This window comes from Molothrus ater, chromosome Z (genome assembly GCF_012460135.2).
Source record: "Molothrus ater isolate BHLD 08-10-18 breed brown headed cowbird chromosome Z, BPBGC_Mater_1.1, whole genome shotgun sequence".
NCBI classification, from domain to species: Eukaryota; Metazoa; Chordata; class Aves; order Passeriformes; family Icteridae; genus Molothrus; species Molothrus ater.
The window spans coordinates 520,799-539,600 of NC_050511.2; the positions used below are offsets into that span (position 1 = coordinate 520,799).

Below are 18,802 nucleotides of genomic sequence, written 5' to 3' on the forward strand. Positions count from 1 at the left end.
TGCCTCTCCCTCACTGCCACAGTGCACTGTGGAGAGCAAACAGGGACTGAGCTCCGTGTTCTCTGTGGGGCGTGCAGAACACCAGCACGGTAACAACTTGCACGCTCAAGAACATAGAAGGTGTCTTGTGATGTAATAACCAGTGTTCCTAAGAGTTCACTTTCTCACTGTTTCTTCTAACATATTAACAGATTTTTCTCTGTTCAGTTTCTCACTGTTTCTTCTTACATATAAACAGCAGATTTTTTTTTCTTTGTTTACACTTCCATCAAAGCAAAATGGCAACAAACTTGCCATGCCTGATACCAAATGGAAGTAATTTCTGCCTCGTGGGAAATGATACCTTGTTTTAATTCAGGATAGTATCATCAGTCAGGGGCTGTTAGATACCAGCATTTAAAACTTTTTTCAGGTTCCCATAGTTCTCATTAGAGAACTCTAAAAGATTAAGATCACTGTTTGTGTAAAATGCTACACATGTGAAAAGTGAACTGTGCTTGGATCTGCCAAATTGTTTCTGATCAGGTTAATGAATGAAGTATTTTGCATTAGTTTTTTTTTCCATATAGACACACTTATAATTGCATTCCTCTACGAATTTACTTTCATTATAAAAAAATGAAATGAAATTTTATTATGTACTACTGTAATAAGTCACAGAATCCATAGTGGAGCAGTTCTCTTAAGAAGTGGTGTTTCCTTTAAATTTGCCAGTTTTAATCACAATGCTGCCTTAAATGCATGCAGAGTGACTGGTACGATGTTTCCAGCCCTTGCAGTGCTCAGAGTTCTTGGCTTGCCTAGTTCTGAGCAGAGCTGCCAGGTTGCATTTGAGGCAGTGCATTCACATTTGGGTTACCTGTGCTGCACCATGGAGCACCCAGGCTGTGTGACTGGCACCCCCTGCCAGCCTGCCAGCCCCATTGCTGAGCCCAGGGCTGTGGCACAGGGCAGGGACACTGGCTATGGCTCAGCAGTGCCCCGGGCCTTCTGAGGCACTCTGCAGTAGGTCACGCTCCTCTGCTACAGGAATGGGGCTCCTGGGCAAGCTTGCTGCCTGCCCCTGGCATTTACTTGGGACTGTGTGATTTACAATTACATTACGAACCGTTGCTGCACAACAGATGCACTAAACTATTTGGTGTATGAAAAATGACTTTTATATCCAGGGATTCTCAGTGGGATGAAATGAGATTATTTTAATACAGGGAAATGGATGGCTGTCTTGTCTTTCAACTCTGGGAAGCTCTCTCCTGTAAGATACTCTTAAGCTCTGGTTTTCCCAGAAAACCACCGAGGTGATCTTTTTTCAGTAAGCAGTGTCTAGGAGTGGCACTAAGATATTTTTCATGGCTGATCTCTTTTTGAATACTGGAGAAATTCTTGTTTATTGAGCCAAATTATGGATATTTACAGGTACTATTGGTAAAAAGTATATTATCCCACAAGTTCCTTTTTTTCAAGAAAAAAAATTGGGAAGGAGGAATACTATCTTCTGGTGCAGATGCTTTCCAAATGCTAAATGTCTTTTATATGACTGAAAGTATTTTCCTGAGATAACACTTGTATTTATTCCAAGATAGTACATGAATTTGCTAAGCAGATTCATGATTTTTGGGAAGTGAAAAGGCCATGTGCCTGCTTTGGTGTGTCCTGTGAGGCAGGAGCAGTGCTGAATAACCAGCCTGGGAGTGGGATGGGAATGGGATGAGATGGGATGGGATGGGATGGGATGGGATGGGATGGGATGGGATGGGATGGGATGGGATGGGATGGGATGGGATGGAATGGGATGGGATTAACTGCCTGACTTATTCCAGCATCCCTGTAAATGACATCCTGTGGAAGCACAACTGCCTTTGAGCTTTGAACAGCATTTTAGGCAGTTGCATGTTAAACACCGATTACTTCAATTAAATTTAAAAAAAACCAAAACCAGTGTACATGGTTGCATGTATGTTAAGGATTGAAAATTATGGTTTTGCTGTGTTTGAAGGAAATACTCCAGGTTTATAGTCATAACTCATACTGTGAGGTGTGTTGGTATGAATTTAAGTGAGTACAGTCTTTGTCCAGAGACTTGTCTGAAATTTGGATTTTTACCAGATAGTTCTGCTTCTGTGAAGGCAGGGTAAAGTACTTTAGCTGCCATAGAAAATGCAGAGATTCAGCTCGTGGTGGTTTTAGAGAGTTACAGTTTCTATATGTGATAAATTCAGAAAGAATTTCTACAAACCTCCAGATCTGCAGTGAAGGGTTCACCACAGAAAGCGGGACAATAGTACATTGATCATCAGAGGATGCTGTGTAAATAATACATTTATGTTAGCATGTGTGAGAAACTGGGACCCCTTGATAGCACAAAGTCTTTCCCAGTTAATATGAAGCAGTGTATCGTTTTTCATTTGGAGTTCCAGGACAGCTTGGACATGGAAGCAATGTCCATGTTCTTGTCATCTCAAAACAGAGTGCAGAGTGATCCCTAGAGCTCTGGAACAATGCACTATCAATGGCAATTACTTAGAGGGATATAGAAAGGATATTATGTGGCTAATGAGAAGATTTAGCACTCGGGCAGGTAGGAGGGTTTGATGGTTGTTTTTTTAAGTGGAAGTTACTCTTAAAGATGGGAAGTGCCTGTTGCTGTACTGACCACTGTGGTTGGTTCTTTTATTGTAGCTAAACTTTCTCTGCAGCACTGCAGATTACATGGCTTAGATTTCTCTCTTATCTCATGATCTGTCGTTAGAAAACTGCTGTAAGAACAGGAGTCTGGGGAACCTATGTTCAAAAGTCACATGTGCTCCAAGAAAGGAAGTGTTTGGTGGTGTGTCTACATTTCTGTGGCAGATTCATCAAGACTTGGAATGGCAGATCAGGGAAAACCCTGTCCTGCGCTGTTGGAGCTTCAGGGCATTGACAGAGTCTAGGTTTGGCATTCAGGAGCATCACAGCCATGAACATTGCCAAAAATGTATTTATCTTGAAGTGTGTTACTAACTGCAATTGAATTAATCACTCCCTTACAATTTACTGCATATACAATGTACAGGTTTGTAACCTGGAGCAGGGATATTATCCTTTAGCTACAATGTGAGTTCAGAAACTGAAGGTGTTGAACTGTCAGAGTATCCTGAGCAGATGTTGTTGTTGTATCTGTAACTGGCACATGCTATTGTTTTCTGGCTTCTTGTTTGCACTTTTTTTCCCCTATTTTTCTGTTTCTTCTACTGCTCCCATATTTTGAATTGAAGGATGTTTTGAATTAGTTTAACTTTTTTTCAAGCAGTGCGAAACAATTGCTTAAACATGTCAGATCTTATCTGTGATGAGGAAAAAAGTTAATGTTGTGATTCTTGCAAATAGATCATCAACGTGACTGACATTGTTTATTGTGTTTCTGTTTTTAGAATAATATATAAATGCTCTATGTGTGACACTGTGTTTACCCTACAACCTTTGCTCTATCGCCACTTTGATCAGCACATTGAAAACCAGAAGGTGTCTGTTTTCAAGTGTCCAGACTGTTCTCTTCTATATGCACAGAAACAGCTTATGATGGATCATATCAAGGTGTGTAGGCATCTTCTCTTGTTTCCTTCATGATACCATTTGTCATGCAATACACGCTGTGAAAAGGCACAAAGTAACAAGACTGCTGAGAGAGATGTTAATAATTCTGAGGGGATAATCTGTGAATGTTGTTCTCAAATGTTACACTTTTATATTTTGTCTGGTCTTCAGCATATCTGTAATGACTCAGTCGGTTTTTCTGTAAGAATGTTGATTTTGGTGTACTGGGAATATCTCAGCAAGTCCAATCCTAACAAATACTGAGTTTTATTTACAATAATTTAAGTATTATTCCAGTTGTTAGGAGCTAAAAATGCTGAGTGCATCACAAAATCAAACCTTTGATGTTCAGAATTCACCATGTTGCTAGATATAGAGGTTACCTGTGTTATATGAACATGTGTGCTTTGCAAAGAACTCCAGCAGATTTCCTCATAAACACCCTTAGGAGCTGACGATTCACTGTGATCCTTGTAAGTCCTGGTTTGAAGGATCAGCAGCCCCCTGGCCATCATTTGTTAGCCTCTTACCTCATGTCATACAGACCAAAGCTGAGGTTTTTCTGCCTTATTAACCCCTGGTGCTTGAACACACAATGGGACTGTGGAGCTCGCTGCGCTTCTCTGGCAGTGACACAATCTCTGAATGCCATTTCTCTACCACAGAGTGGAAGACCAGACTTCTTTTTTGGCTGCTAAAGCCATAATTTTGCATTTTAGTCCCAGCTATGGCACTTGTAACCACAGAATTCTCTGAAGTAGTGTTGAAAATAAGATCACAAGTCTTGAAAAAAAACAGGTGGCCTTAAAGCCAGTCTTCATCTTGAGGAAGAGATGAGGGAAAGGCTGAGCCAGGATGTTCAGAAATACAAGGACTGGGTATTTTCATTATTTCTGAACTAGTGGCACTAGTTCTTGCATGTTTACTGCAAGATATCCTAGATGCTCCTCTCATGCAGCAATGCAAAACTGATTTCTGTTTCCTTTGATCTACTCAGATGGTTGGGGTTTTTTACTAAATAGGCAAATTCTGTGTATTGCAGTGTAGGCTTGTTTCTGTAGTTAGTTTTTCCTGACTCAGATATTACTGGAAAAGTATTATTCTCTCTGTACACAAGTACTTCTGTAAGACCTGAAGACAACACTTTCAGGAGCTCGATCTGACTGCAGTTAGGGCCAGAAGCTGTCTTTACAGAAATTGAGTGCTTAGCAACTCACATTTCAAAGATGTGCTCACTTACTTGGGCACTACTTAACTTCTTTGGCTTTAGTGTTCCATGACAGTATTTGAACTTTCAGCCAGTGGGGTTTTACCATTATTCACAATAAATGATTCACACATTTTTGAGACTAAAAATAGAGAATTAATCAATACATGTGCAGTAGCAGTATTGCTGGTTTTGCATTTAGGATGTGTGTACAGCAGTAGGAGCAAAGCATTGTAAATTGGAATTCAGCTAAGGGGGACTGATAAAACAGTAACAGGTTATAGATAAAAGCAGAAAAGGAATCAGGGAGAGGATAAAAGCACAAAAGGACTCAAGGAGAGTACGAGTGCCAGACAGAGGCAGAGCTCAGCTGCACAGAAAGTAATGGTTTGGTATGGCTAGACATAAACCATCAAGGCAGAGACAGACCTGGTGAAAGTAGGACAGAAAGGGACAGAAGGAAGCTCAGAAGGAGATTATTTAAAGCTACAGAAAATAACCCAGAATAATTCCTGCAGATGCCAATATTTCTTGATGGCAAAATGTATGTCTTATTTTCCTGTAATGACTCTCTACAAGAAAATTTCCAGCAGCCAGTGAGAGCAGATGGTGAAGGACTTGCCTGGCCTGGCCTGGAGATGTAATACTCCCTGTTTGGCCAGCACTGGGACTCCATACCATGCTTTAATGCTCTTGGTATAGTTTCAAATAAGAAATGAAATTTCAAATATTATATTTACAAGACATTTGGAAAGTTGAGCACTAACATTTTACATGCTGATAGGTTAGGCTGGAATGGAATCTCCAGGTCAGCTTCAGTTGCCTGAGAGTACAGGAACCTTGTTTCCTGCCCCCCTGTGCAGTGGGATACTAAAGCCAGCCTCCTCCTTTACTACACACCTGCACTTTGCTCTTAGTTGTTGGTCCTGTGCACTTTGCTTTCTATTAACAGTTATGGGGGGTTAATTACTGGCTTCTCTGCTATTTAAATGTGTTAAATCAAAGAACATGTTCTACTGGTGAGGTTGATATTTGCTCTAGAGCCAGTGGGTAGTCCCAAGAGCCAAAGTATTTACAAAAGAACTTGTTGCTGGAGTATCACATTGATACTCCTATATTCCCAGAATCAAGAATGGATTGAATGGGTTTTACCTAAAGGAAAAATAATTCTGTTTGGGCTGGTTAAATGTATCCTCCAAGAGCGTTATAGAAAGGGTCAGTAGGTGAGAGGATCAGAACACTGTCCTGGTAAAGGACAGGCCTTTCAGACATGAGACCTCAATTGTGGGTCCCTGTTCAGCAGTGGATTAGCTCTGTGCTGCATTCGTCCCTGCTGGCCCACAACCCTCCTCATTCTTGCTGTGTCCACGTCCACATGTGGAACTCAGACACACAGCTGAAGGCCCCCAGCCCTTTCTGAATAAGTCACTTTGTTGGAAGGCTTGGATGTCACACCAGCGCACTACACTGGTTTGGAAATGGGGAGTGGGGAAGGAGGGGTTCTTCCTTTCTTACTGACCATTGACTGCAAGTGCAGACATAAGTCCCTGAGGAGAGCTTCCCACCCAGGAGCTTCAGGGGCTGGAGAAGACCCCTCTCATCTGCTCAGACCCCTCTCATCTGCTGTGCGCCCCACACACCTTGCCCCACACTGCCTAGCAAGGTAGCCCTAAATGAGTGTGCTCATAACCTGACTAGAGAGTAAGGCAGGGCTCACCCTCAGCCTCAACATAAAATGTTAATAGATTACATAGCCGTGTGATGTTTCTGGAGTTGCCTTATCTTATTTACCAATATGCCAAGTCAACATTTGGTCAGTAAAAATGCCTCTCCTTCTTGGAAAACTCCAGTCACATAGTCTGGAATGAGGATGCTCAACTCACATGTCAGGTAATTAAAGTGACAAATTAAACTTAACATAAAGTACTTCTTGAGCCCTTTTTCCCTCCCTGCTAAACCGCAACTTAAACTTAACCTCCAAAGTCTCTTATTTTTTTTGTGAAAATACCTATATACGGTGTCAGTTATTGTTAGGTCATGCTAGGTCTTGCCTTTACTTAATCCTGTTTCTTTACAAATGTGATCTGATGATAATAGTATGCCAAAGAAGTAACTGAAGGCTTTTGGTTGAGTACAACTGTGTATGTCTATGTCAGTTTTGTCCCTTTTTTTCTCTCTGTTTTATTATAGTCTATGCATGGAACTTTGAAAAGTGTTGAGGGGCCACCAAACCTGGGGATAAATCTGCCTCTCAGTACTAAACCCACAACTCAAAACTCAGCCAGTCACAACAAGGAGGACACAAAATCTATCAACGGAACAGAAAAGTTGGAGAAGAAATCTCCTTCTCCCATAAAGAAAGCAGAACCTAAAAAGGTCACTAGCCCTGGCTGGACATGTTGGGAGTGTGACAGGCTCTTCACTCAGAGAGATGTTTACATCTCCCACATGAGGAAAGAACATGGAAAGGTAAAGGAATATATTCAGTACAAAAAGGTGAATTAAACCTGAAAGGTGAAGTATTTGTTTCTACATTCCAGTTGTGTTTCTGAAAATAATTCCTTTAAATCCCAGTATTATTATTTACTGTTCTTATATCTATTTCATCTTTTTTGCTTTGGCTGCTTAGTTTTTTTTTCAGTTTCTACATCATTCTACTGAGAAAATCAATTGTAGACTTGTTCATTCAGTACCGAAATTTTTTCAAGATGGAAAGAGTGACATATATTGCTGTATTTCATCCAAACCATCTAATCTGTTCCAGGTTCTTATTTCTTCTTTGTGCCTTCTCAGTTCCCTCTCTTTACAGTGGTGTGGTCAACGTGGCAGTGCTGGGGTAACGGTTGGACCCAGTTTTAAAGATCTTTTCCAGCTTAAACAATTTGATTCTGTTCTGTTCTGAAGCTCAGTGCCTGTTAGCCTCAGGGAGTGGAGACTCAGTCATGTTTTACTCATCCACTGAGTGCCAACTGGTGTTTCATTTAAAGGCAGACACATTCCATAGTTGAGCTGTTGCTCTAATCTGACACTTAAGAGTTCAGCTGAGTTAACAAGTTGAATTTTGTATTTAAAGCACCTGAATTTGAGCTACCTTACTTAAAATGGATTGAAAGGGAAATATGGGAATGTTGCATCCTCATGTCAGCAGAGAGACTGTTTGATGTTCTTCCTGCGCTCAATAGCATTTCCAGTTAAATGAAGTTAAAAAGACTGGCAGGCAGGAAGGCAGCAGTGACCCTGCTTAGTGTGGCAGGCTCCAGCCCCTTGCTGACCTGTGGCAGCCACCAGCCAAGCCGGTCTTCACCTTTGCAATGCTCTGACTCTTTCCTCAGCTGGGAACCAGCTAAACTGATGTACTGTGCTGCACTGCAGCAAAAGAGCAGGACTGGGAGGGATAATAGGCTGATTTTGTCAAAGTGGAGGAGAACCACTCTGAATGAAAATCCATCATTTTCATGATTCTAATGTGCTGTAATAAATGATTGCACATTTCCAGAGGTTTCTATTACAGTTATTATCTCTAAAGCTGTTCTGCAAATTATTTATTCTGTTTATAAACGTTTTATGGAAAAGCTGAAAATGCTGGACTACTGAGTGTCATCTTCAATTTTCTTAGGACAACTTCAAGCAAATAGCACCCCAGCATCATTGCCTCCAGTAACTCCCACCCCATTCCTTCAGCTTCCTGCTGCCCAAATATTAACTCAGCAGAGCTTTTACTGGCAATCAGAAATGCATTTAGAACTGAATGCATTGTACATTTATGCAATTCTTAAAAACAAAGCAGCACAACCTCCCAATGAAACTGTCACTTCAGAGTGAACTAGAGAGCGATATTCAGTCTGATTCCATCCACAGCAGAGTAGCCAAAGGCATGTAAAAGAAGGTTAGTAACATATCAATAATGCTTTTTAAATATTAGCTTTAAATCTGTGTCTTTCTCTCTCTGATGTTTATGTGCAATGTTACCTCAAGAATAGCCCTTATTATGAAATATTAGATAATTGTTGCACTCAAATCCTGGCCTGAACGCCTCTTTCATTGCTTCCATTCAGGTGCTGGTTTTTATACCCACTCAAGGAGTTCTTTGAGTAACACAGGAGGCACACAGATACTAAAATGAACAGAAATACAATTCCATGTCTTTCAGAAATGGGGGATACAGACCAGGTGCTACATTCCTTCCCAACCTGTGAAAATTTCTAGTAATTGTTAGCTGTCAAAATGACTATGTTGAAAAACTGAACTTCTACCATAGACAGAATAGAAATGAGCATAAGATAACCAATTATGTCATATGGATCTAATAAATAGAGGAACTAATTTACAGTCTTATTTTCTTAAGAATCATAGGTGTGGGTTAAATGCTCTAAAATGATCCTTTCAGAATGATTGTTTAAAACTGTAATTAAGCAATTCATGTGCTATTCACAAAATCCATTGTGAAGGTATGCAAGGTATATGAAAATCCTAGTTTCAAACTTCTAGTTTCTGCTTTTGTAGGAGCAGAGTGCAAGAGCTGTAACCCCTAGCTGACCCCAGGCTGGATTATGCAGAGGTATTCATAGGCGAGGTGTTGCTGTGTATATCCCCTTTGGACAGATCCTTAAGGTTCCAGCCTTTACTGGGAACTGTCTACGCAGATTCACCTTTTCTGATCCTCTCCTGAGAATCCTGGAGGAAGGGAGCCAGCTGGAGGGTAGGAAATTTTGTAGCCACCTTGGTGTGACTCTCTACCTGATCTTAAAAGGGCTGCCAAAAAAACCCAAATGTTACCAGCCCAGACAAGGGAGGGTTGCAACAAGCCTGTATAACTCCTGTCTGAAATTGGATCATGTGTGTCTGCCTTCTACCAGGCACCCGTCTGCTGAGCTCCTTGCCCTTGTGTGCAGGTGTGTTTCTGTGAAGGGCAGATGTTTTCTAAGTAGGAATTACCAACTCCAACTTAGTTATTGATCATCCTCTTCTGTCAAGACAAGATGCTCTACAACAGATCATGCTGCACTTAATTACAGAAATAATTTTTCAGTTCTTTTTGGTTTGGCTGCCATTGCAGAATCTAATGCATCCAAAATTCTGTTTGGGTCTCTATCTTGAGTCTCCCCAAGGAATTTAGAACAAGTGTGGGGTCACAGCTAGCTGCCCCACATAGTGCCCCCAGGTCCTGCTGAGCATCATCCTCCTCCTGCTTTTCTGACCATGGGCTTGATGCTTCTGCTCACTGCCACACAGCTAGTGTGTGACTGCTCCAGCCCTTCTCAATTTCTTCCTTTACTTTTTCCTACCCCTCGACCAGCTGAAACATCAGCCCCACAGAATTCCCCAGACAGATGGCCATCAAGTTGGCATCAGATCATACTGCTTGTTTTGTCATGACTTTCCTGAACTCTGTTAGTGTGTCAGTGTCTGTGAGGTTCAAGTTTGGTCCTTCTTCTGTGCTCTTCACCACTCCCTGTATGTGGCTGAGGAGCTCCTAGTCAGCAGCTGAGGACATGGTTTGGTGATGGGAAGGGAAAGCACCCCCTCATCCTGCTGCCTTTATTGATCCAGAAACAGTCCTCTGATCTTCCCTGTTTCTTTGGTGGAAGAAATTCTCTTCATCCACTGTCCTTGACACCAGTTCACAGCTGGAGACAGGTGTGTGTGTGTGTGTGTGTGTGTGTGTGTGTGTGTGTGTGTGTGTATGTGTGTAGCTCATGGGGGCCACACTGCTTTGAAAGAGGTCCAGCTCTGACTTGTACAGTGTTGTTAAAGAGGGGCTGTACGTGAAGTACAGTACCAAAAACGGGTAAGTGATGTTTCTTTCCTATTTATCAGAAGGTTCAACACAGGCACCACTTTTTCTGAGCTTTTTAAATGAAAGTCTTTCTCTTATTTTTTTTTAAAGCAAATGAAGAAACATCCTTGTCGGCAATGTGACAAATCTTTCAGTTCATCCCACAGCTTATGTCGGCACAATCGTATCAAGCACAAAGGCATTAGGAAGGTTTATACGTGCTCGTAAGTTCTGGTTTTATTTATTTAGAAATGGAATACAAAAACCATTGTTAGTTGAACATCTTTCCTTAACTGTGGAAAAGCCAGTGTCCCATTCTTTCAGATGCCCAGGACAGGCCAAATCAATTACCTATCCTGCCTGCAGAAACGTGTCAGGCTCCTGAGAGTGCAGTGTGTAAAGTCTACAATCTGAAATTTGGCTGAGCTGAGAGTTCAGAGTTCCACTTTGGGGAACCTGGTTTTCAGGAGTATCTCAAATACAAAACCATTCTTCCAGTCTACAAAAGGCACTTGTTAAGCATGACACTTGAATGTGTGTGTCTGTGTGTGTGTATCTGCAGGCACTGCCCAGATTCCAGACGTACTTTTACCAAGAGGTTGATGCTGGAAAAACATATTCAGTTGATGCACGGCATTAAAGACCCTGATGTGAAAGAAATGACTGAATCTAGCAACATGGAAGAAAGGGAAGTAAAAGAAGACACAAAGGTAATCACTTAGAAGACTCATTCAGTCGCTGAGAATGATTTTTTTGGGGTATATATTCAGGATCTTTAAATAAATACAGGTACTTTGATGCCATAAATGACTCATCTTCTGTGAAGCAGAGCCCCAAAAGGATAGTTCATCAGAGTTGTTTTAGAATTTGCCAAGGGAAAGGTTCTGACATTTGCAAGTCACAAATAGTTATGAAAAGAACTGCATATTTATGCTTACATGACACACCATTTCTGTCTCTTTGTTAGGTTCCTAGTCCAAAGCGTAAACTGGAAGAACCTGTAATGGAGTTCAGACCTCCACGAGGTGCAATCACTCAGCCATTAAAGAAGCTGAAGATAAATGTTTTTAAAGTTCACAAGTGTGCAGTTTGTGGCTTTACAACAGAAAATCTTCTCCAGTTTCATGAACATATTCCTCAGCATAAATCTGATGGCTCTTCATACCAATGCAGGGAATGTGGACTCTGCTACACATCTCATGTGTCCCTTTCCAGACACCTCTTCATTGTACATAAGCTGAAGGAGCCTCAGCCAGTGTCAAAGCAGAATGGGTCTGGGGAGGATAATCAGCAGGAAAACAAACCCAGCCACGAGGACGACTCTTCCAACAGTGCGGCATCAGACAGAAGATGCAAAGTGTGCGCAAAGACTTTTGAAACTGAAGCGGCCTTAAACACTCACATGAGAACACATGGCATGGCCTTCATCAAGTCCAAAAGAATGAGTTCAGCTGACAAGTGATCAGATTGTTTGGGATGCAGAAATCTCGCTCCACATTGGAATACTAAAGACATTTTTGCTACAGAAAGCTCAAGGTATAATAATATTAACAGTACTGTTCAGGCTGTTGCAATATATTCTGCATAAAAGTGTCCCCTTCACCTCATTGTCTATACCCTCAGAACCATGGAAGCAGTATTTGAGTTGAGAAATGTTTGTATATATTTAAACTAATAATTTTTATACTCTTTGGTTATGTGTTTGTATCAGTAACTAGTGGAAAAAAATGGTTTTTTTCTGGTTATTTTCTGTTCTTTTGTAGTAAGTTTCTTTAAAACAGAGTTCTGAATGCCAGGGCAGTTCCTTAGGTTCTCTTAAACTGTTTGGTTTTTGAATGCTTCTGAAAGAAAGTTTAGCTAATGGAAGTTTAGCATCAAGAGGAGGTGCTAGGAGGGGAGAGGAGAGAGGAAGCAAGCTAAGGGGAGGGTCCAAGAACTTGGACCTCCAAATATCTGAGGAAGCTTTTAAACTTTTTCTTACAAAATACATTATTAAAAAAGACAAAAGTACCACTGCATGTGTAAAATAAAGTGCTGGTTTGTAGGTGGCAACACCAGAACAGGTGCAGACCTCCTGGAGTGGTGAAGTACTTTTGAAGAGTATAAATGCACAACTCTGAGTATCATGAAGTGACGTTTTTAGGTCACCAGGTGCTTGTGATCAAAGCTCAAATTGTTACAAATGGGCTGGGCTGCTCTGGATTTAAGAAATAAGATGTAATTAGAGGAATAGGTTTATAATGATGATGTTTTTTGTCATGTAATTTATTAAACATACAGAAGTGAGTACACAGCATTATGTATTTTCCTTGCTGGTTATTGAAAGGAAATAGTTGACCCTTGCTGCAGGGGTTGGGATTTGCCAGCTTCATCTGATCATGCCAAACATTCTGGTGCTCAGTGTCACACACAGCCACAACTGGGAAGGAGCCAGCCCCAGCCAGGAATGGGACTGGGGCCTGCAGCTTTAGCACAAGCCAGACATTGCAAACTCCTGTCCAGCACCACTAGTTTTGCTTGCACAAGTACAAAAAGGTACCATCCTGTCCCTTTCAGATAGAGTTCTCTGTGAGAGTATATTTTTAGTTTGTTTTTGCATTTTATACCTTGTATGTAACCCTACAAAAACATTTTTGTACTTTTTTTTAAAACAAATTGTGTATATATAGATAGCTGCATGATAAACAGTAGTAATTGTTGGGTTCCTTAAAAGTCTTGCTGCTGTCAGATGTTACTATACACTATGTCCATTACGACTGTATTAAACACATTTCATATGTAAATAAATGTGGAGCATTTTGCCCCAAAAGATTTGTGAGATTCTGTTATTTATCATTAAATTCTAATAGTTTTAAAATTGAAGTGTTTAAAAAACATGGGTCCTCTCAGCCACCTCTGTAAAACTTAATCATTCTGGAAATTGTTTCTCAGCCACATTAGTTCTGCTCTCTCCATCCCCATTCCTAGTTTGGCTCCTGGGTAGATGCTTGTTAGCCCGTTTCTATTACTGGCATATCAAGTGCTTGTGAGGTACTTCATCCTACAGTGGGCAAGCACCACTGCCACCACTGCCCTTCCCATTTAGTGGATACCTCTGAACACTTGTTTGTTGATGTGCACTGTCAACTGTACAACAAATGAGTTATCACTATGCAGAATGGTGTTTTGTATACAGTGAACAGATAATAAAAGTTCGATTTTCACAGCCATTACTATTACTTTTCTTTATTTTCCCTTTTCACTGTCTTACACCTGCAAGTAACCTGATGATGCAAATGGCATCATGCTGCCAGGGTGTCACACTGGCCCTCGTGTCCCCAGAGCAGCTCCTGCACAGCCAGGGAGTGCAGCCCAGCTGCTTGGAAGTGGGCCCTCCTCAGGTCTAACTGGCAGAACAATTTAACCCTCCTGCCAGTAATCTCTTGAAAGGTTTAAGGGACAGAGGGTCTTGAGCTGCCCCATAAGCTCCAGCCACATTTCTGTGTCAGAGCTGACATACCTCCTTAACAGGAAGACATTGTCCTGAAGAGCAGGAGGTGAACAGGACGTTTTAAAGCAATGTGAGATAGGGTGAAAAGGCACAAATATCAGTAGGCATGCCTAAAGGAATTATTTCCTGTTGTAAACTATAGAAAAAATGTTTAAACTTATTTTAGTCCAAGATCTGACATTTGAGTTGTTTGCTTTTAATTAACAATGTGACACTCGCAGTCAGTGATGTCATAAATACTCCTCTTTTTTACCCTTTTCCTGTGAGGATTGAGTAATGGATTAAACTTCATAAAACCTCTCTGAGAGTTAGGAAAGGGATCATGTAGACTCCACCATTTTGCAGCCACTCTTGTGGTTGGAAACAAAGGTGCTGAACAGTACAACCTCAAATTGCAACAGAAACTAAGGCCATATATCTCCTCCTGTTGTGTGCCTTCCCATTCCATCCCTTCTGCTCTCCAAGGAGGCAGGGAGTGCAACGAGACCTCTGCCCAAATATCCAGCTGCAAACTGCCTAACCAGGACTGCACCAACGCTTGGCTCCACCTGCCAACACAGCCACAATAAAACTGTTTTTCACCTGCTACTATTGGTTAACAGCTCACCTCAGGGCATGTGGGCAGTGACTACCACGTGCATCTGCCTCCCTTGTCCCTGGGGTGCCTGGGTATGACACAGGGGTGCTGTGGCCTCCCTGCACGGTGCCCCCAGATACTTCCCTCGGGAGCTTTGAGCCCTGGCCTGCTTGCCTGGAGCTACAGCCAGAGCTAAACCTGGCCCTGTGATTCTCTACACTTGTCTGGTGTTTGTATTTCTGAAGGGCATTTACAGATGCACAACTTGACCTGCCAAAGGCCCAAATGTTCTCAGTTCTTAGCCTCTGTCTACCTGTGGGGAATTCAGTTTGGCAAGCCTATTTACTTTTAAAAGGATTTTTATACAACTGCGACCTTTTCATTCTGTTAATATTACCTTTCTCAGTACACTTAGCGTACATACATAGCTGCCAGGCCAATAACAGCACACAGAAGAACCTATTTAAGTTTAAAACCTTTCTCAAATATTAGGGCAGTTCCGTAGTCAATTATTTGTATTTGAATTTCAGCTTATTACTCAAAGGTTATCTGCCTGGGCTATGTGAAGGGTGACTAGGAGCAGTGGGGAATGGACTGACAAGAGAAACGAGTACAGAACTGGTCACCCATGGAAGGCACAAGCATGCCTGACCTACATCCCCAGAGCAGATTCTGCAGCCAGGAGTGGATGTGGACGCAGGAGCACGGAAGAAGGAGTTACTTCCCGGCTCATCCCTGGGCACTTCCTCACTTTGGGAAAAGAAATTTGATTTGCTCCTCAACAGTGGCCATACAAAACCTGGTTTTGATGTTATTTCTTTCCTAGTTGGCAAAAAAGAGCTTTCCTCACTGAGGACCAAAAGGCCCATTTGAGGGCATCGCAGTGAGGCACTGCACTGGGAATGACCCAGATTCACCTGGAAAATTAACTGGAGGCACTGCAGCTCTCTTCTCTGAGCTCCAGGATTCTATTTTGAAGGAAAAAATGTATTTGAAACAGTAATGTGACTATTAGCCAAATAAGCTGAGCACAGTACCCTTCTCAGCTATGTCCCCTTATATGATTTGGCGAAAGACTTTATGCAGTTCATTTCTTTTCTGCACTCAAATAGTGCTACTTTGTATTCAATGGCTCTAATGTGCTGGTGGGGATATGGATGCAGTGCATTACCAGCACTGCTCTCCCCGGGTCAGTCCAGCGCTTGCTAGCAGTGCCATACCTCTGCGGGCCAGACCAATATTGCAGGTCAAGCACAACAATATTTCCTGATTTAGTGATTGTTTCTGATTTTTTTTTCCCTGTTCCATGGGAGAAGGGGAAGAAAAAGAGAACATTATCAGCTAAATTCAACTGAGTGTTCAAATAGCTGGATCCTTCCCTCCCCTTACCCTTTTTCCCAAGCAAAATAAATTGTTTTCACAAATAAACTATTCCCTGAAACAAATCCACTCAGCTGAAATCCAATCAGCTCTGCAGACACCGGGTCACAGAGCAGACTCAAAATGTTGACTCATACCCTTAGAAAGTGACACTGGGGTTGCAAACTGTGCCTGTGAGTGGTCCTTGCCAGCTCCCAAGGCACATGACAAGGCTCAGGAGAGGAGTGACACAAGACAAAAGCCACACATGCTCCCAGGCAGCGGCTTCCAAAGTGGGGGTATGCATCCATGGGCATGCAGGAAGCAAACAGTCTTTCTACTCTTACAAAACTGCAATGAAACACAAATATTAAAAGTATCCAGAAGAGGGGAGAGCTCTGTGCCCATAACCAGTCCCCTGGAAAACAAAGAGCTGTCATTCAATATTATATATACAGGTAGTACTAATGTCTGGCTGTGTGCAAAGGTCTGGCAAATCCGCCAGAATGTCAAGTGCTACATTTTCTGTGTACTAAAAATCTAGCATGATTTTCTAGCTGCAGAGCTCCAGAAGATCTACTATACAAATATTGAAGTCAAACATCCAGTGCAGGGAAAGATTTCAAAATACATGAAACCTTTAATAATCGAAATCATGCAGCTGGTAAAATAACAAAGCCACCAAGAGAGCTGTGGGTGATTCCCAGCAACTCTGGAAAAGGAAGAAAAGCAACTTCCTAGTATGTTTCTCTTGCCTCACCACAAACAGTGGAGGAGTCCAAGTGTTTTCTGTGCTATCAAACACCAAGCACAACCAAACCAACCAGCAAAGGAACTGCAGTGTCAGAATTAAGTGTGGGCTCGTGCCTCAGACAAAAGAAAGTCCCCTCTATGTGAGCAAAAACATGAGCAGCTTTGATCCTCCCAGGTCCCAACACAAAGCTGCCTTCTCACTTTTCTAAATTCTCCATACGTTAACTCTGCTTCTTCCCTCTGCTTGTTACAGAACTAGATTTTACCACCTCGATTTCCACTTTTAATCCTCTCCATCAGGAATGACTGCCAGGAATTGTTCCAACACTGCACTTTGTCACTTATGTTCTCTCAGCTGCTGCCATCTCCCTTTGTTGAGTGCCTTGTCTTTTGCCTGCAAAAATTATATCCCTGCTTCCCAATAGGCAAGAACATTTTTCTGCCTGTTTGATGAATAAAGCCCTACCCAAAAATAACACTCAGATTATTCTTCTACGACAGCCATTTCTCTTTGTTCTGTGAGTGGCAGCATTGCAACTCTAGTCTAGGATGAAAATTCATCCATTTATATTCAGCTATTCCTTGTGTGACCAGGTAATAGAAAAGTCTCAAATATTTACTGTAAAGTGCAAATACATAATTAAATACAAAGTAAGGATTAATTCTATTGTACTTAAGGAGGAATTTGGGTGTGATACACAGCGTTTTGGAACAAAAGCTGGTTCCTTGTGAGTTTTTTTTCATATTGATGCAGATATGGTACCCAGCATTAATATAATGAATTAATAGCTAAAGTGGAAATGTACAGCTATAGCCACAAGAAATGACAGAGATTTCCTTCCGATAGCAGAGCAAATTTAACAAAGAAGTTTTTGTCAAATGGTTTTAGATTGCTATGAGTTAGTGGTCTGAACCCTAGTGTAAATTAATGGTATGTTCAATGAGGTTTTTAGACACTGAGGTTAGTCTCCCCTGTGTTGATTGTACAGCCTGTATCAATTTTGCCCCAATCACCTTTTTTAATCTCTGTTTTCTTGGGGTTTTTAACAAAAATAAAGGCAAGCAGATTTGTACACAAAGGTAAAAAACTCTATTTAAAAAATCCATCCAAATAGTATGGTATGAAAAACCTACTCAGGGAATTGCAGAAAACCTTTTGCTGGGCAAGAGTCAATATAACATTTCAGTGGGCAGATCCCACTTGTACAGAAGATATAACTTGTTACACACCTTTTTAGTTCAACTCCTAATTGCACAAAGAAAATTCAGAATCTTTTCACCACCTTTGAGTCTGCTCTTGTATATTTTCCTTCTCTCTTCTAAATATTGTATCTGCTCAAAGGGGACAGTAGCAGATGCTTTTCTCTGAGTATGTAAAGGATAGCAGAGAACTAACCTGAAACAACGTAAACTTAGAGGAACTCTTGTAAGTAAAAGAATACTGGTGTCACTGGAAGATAATTAGATGAGGGGAAGGATCTTATCTAGATCATGCCTACCTGGTGTCCTTCGAGCTTTCTTTCCAATTTGCCATTTCTGTTCATTCCTAAGAGCATCACACCTTCCCCTGCGGTCTAGCGTCAGTTCTGCCTCTCTTAGTCAGTCCTAGTCCGTTTCATGCAACTGTTTACCAACATTACAGTCTCGATGTATTTCTAGCAAATTACAAAAACACTGCTCTGGTCAGAGCAGGTTTGTTTCCATTTATCTTAGTAGCATTTCCATGTGTTCTCTGTTCACCCATTCTCAGTCTTCAGGGGCTAATTTTAAACTTGGTGAATGCCTGACTCGGTTTGGTCCATTTAATTCCCAGGAAATCAGGCTCTGGGCTGTGTTTTTTATCTGTGTGGCTGCTTACTGCTTCAGGCTCATGCAACCATTCAGTGACGAACTGGAAACGGGTGTGAAGTCTGTCTGTGCTGCTGAGGGTCTGACCCACTGCCCGGCACACTGAGCGGCCCCGGCCCATCGCTGCGGGCACTGAGGGGCTGCCGCACACGGCTGCGGCTTTTCCGGGCCTCTGTGCCCTTTGACCGGGGCCGTGTCGCGGTGCCTGAGCAAACGCTG

General features: G+C 41.7%; 1 protein-coding gene across 5 annotated transcripts in view; it reads left to right on the forward strand.

Annotated features, from left to right (window-relative positions):
- The window catches only part of ZNF532 (zinc finger protein 532), a 31,984-nt gene extending 18,219 nt beyond the window's left edge, over nucleotides 1–13,765 (forward strand). For 4 of the 5 annotated variants that reach the window (XM_036402490.1, XM_036402489.2, XM_036402491.1 and 1 more), the window contains 5 exons: nucleotides 3,411–3,573; nucleotides 6,971–7,249; nucleotides 10,668–10,780; nucleotides 11,119–11,266; nucleotides 11,524–13,765. In XM_036402490.1, the coding sequence (XP_036258383.1) occupies nucleotides 3,411–3,573; nucleotides 6,971–7,249; nucleotides 10,668–10,780; nucleotides 11,119–11,266; nucleotides 11,524–12,018 (1,198 nt within the window). In that variant the 3' untranslated portion in view covers nucleotides 12,019–13,765. Of the gene's footprint in view, nucleotides 1–3,410; nucleotides 3,574–6,970; nucleotides 7,250–8,396; nucleotides 10,634–10,667; nucleotides 10,781–11,118; nucleotides 11,267–11,523 lie in introns of those variants that run through there. The other variant, XM_036402493.2, reaches the window with a different exon arrangement.
- The last annotated feature ends 5,037 nt before the right edge of the window (nucleotides 13,766–18,802 follow it).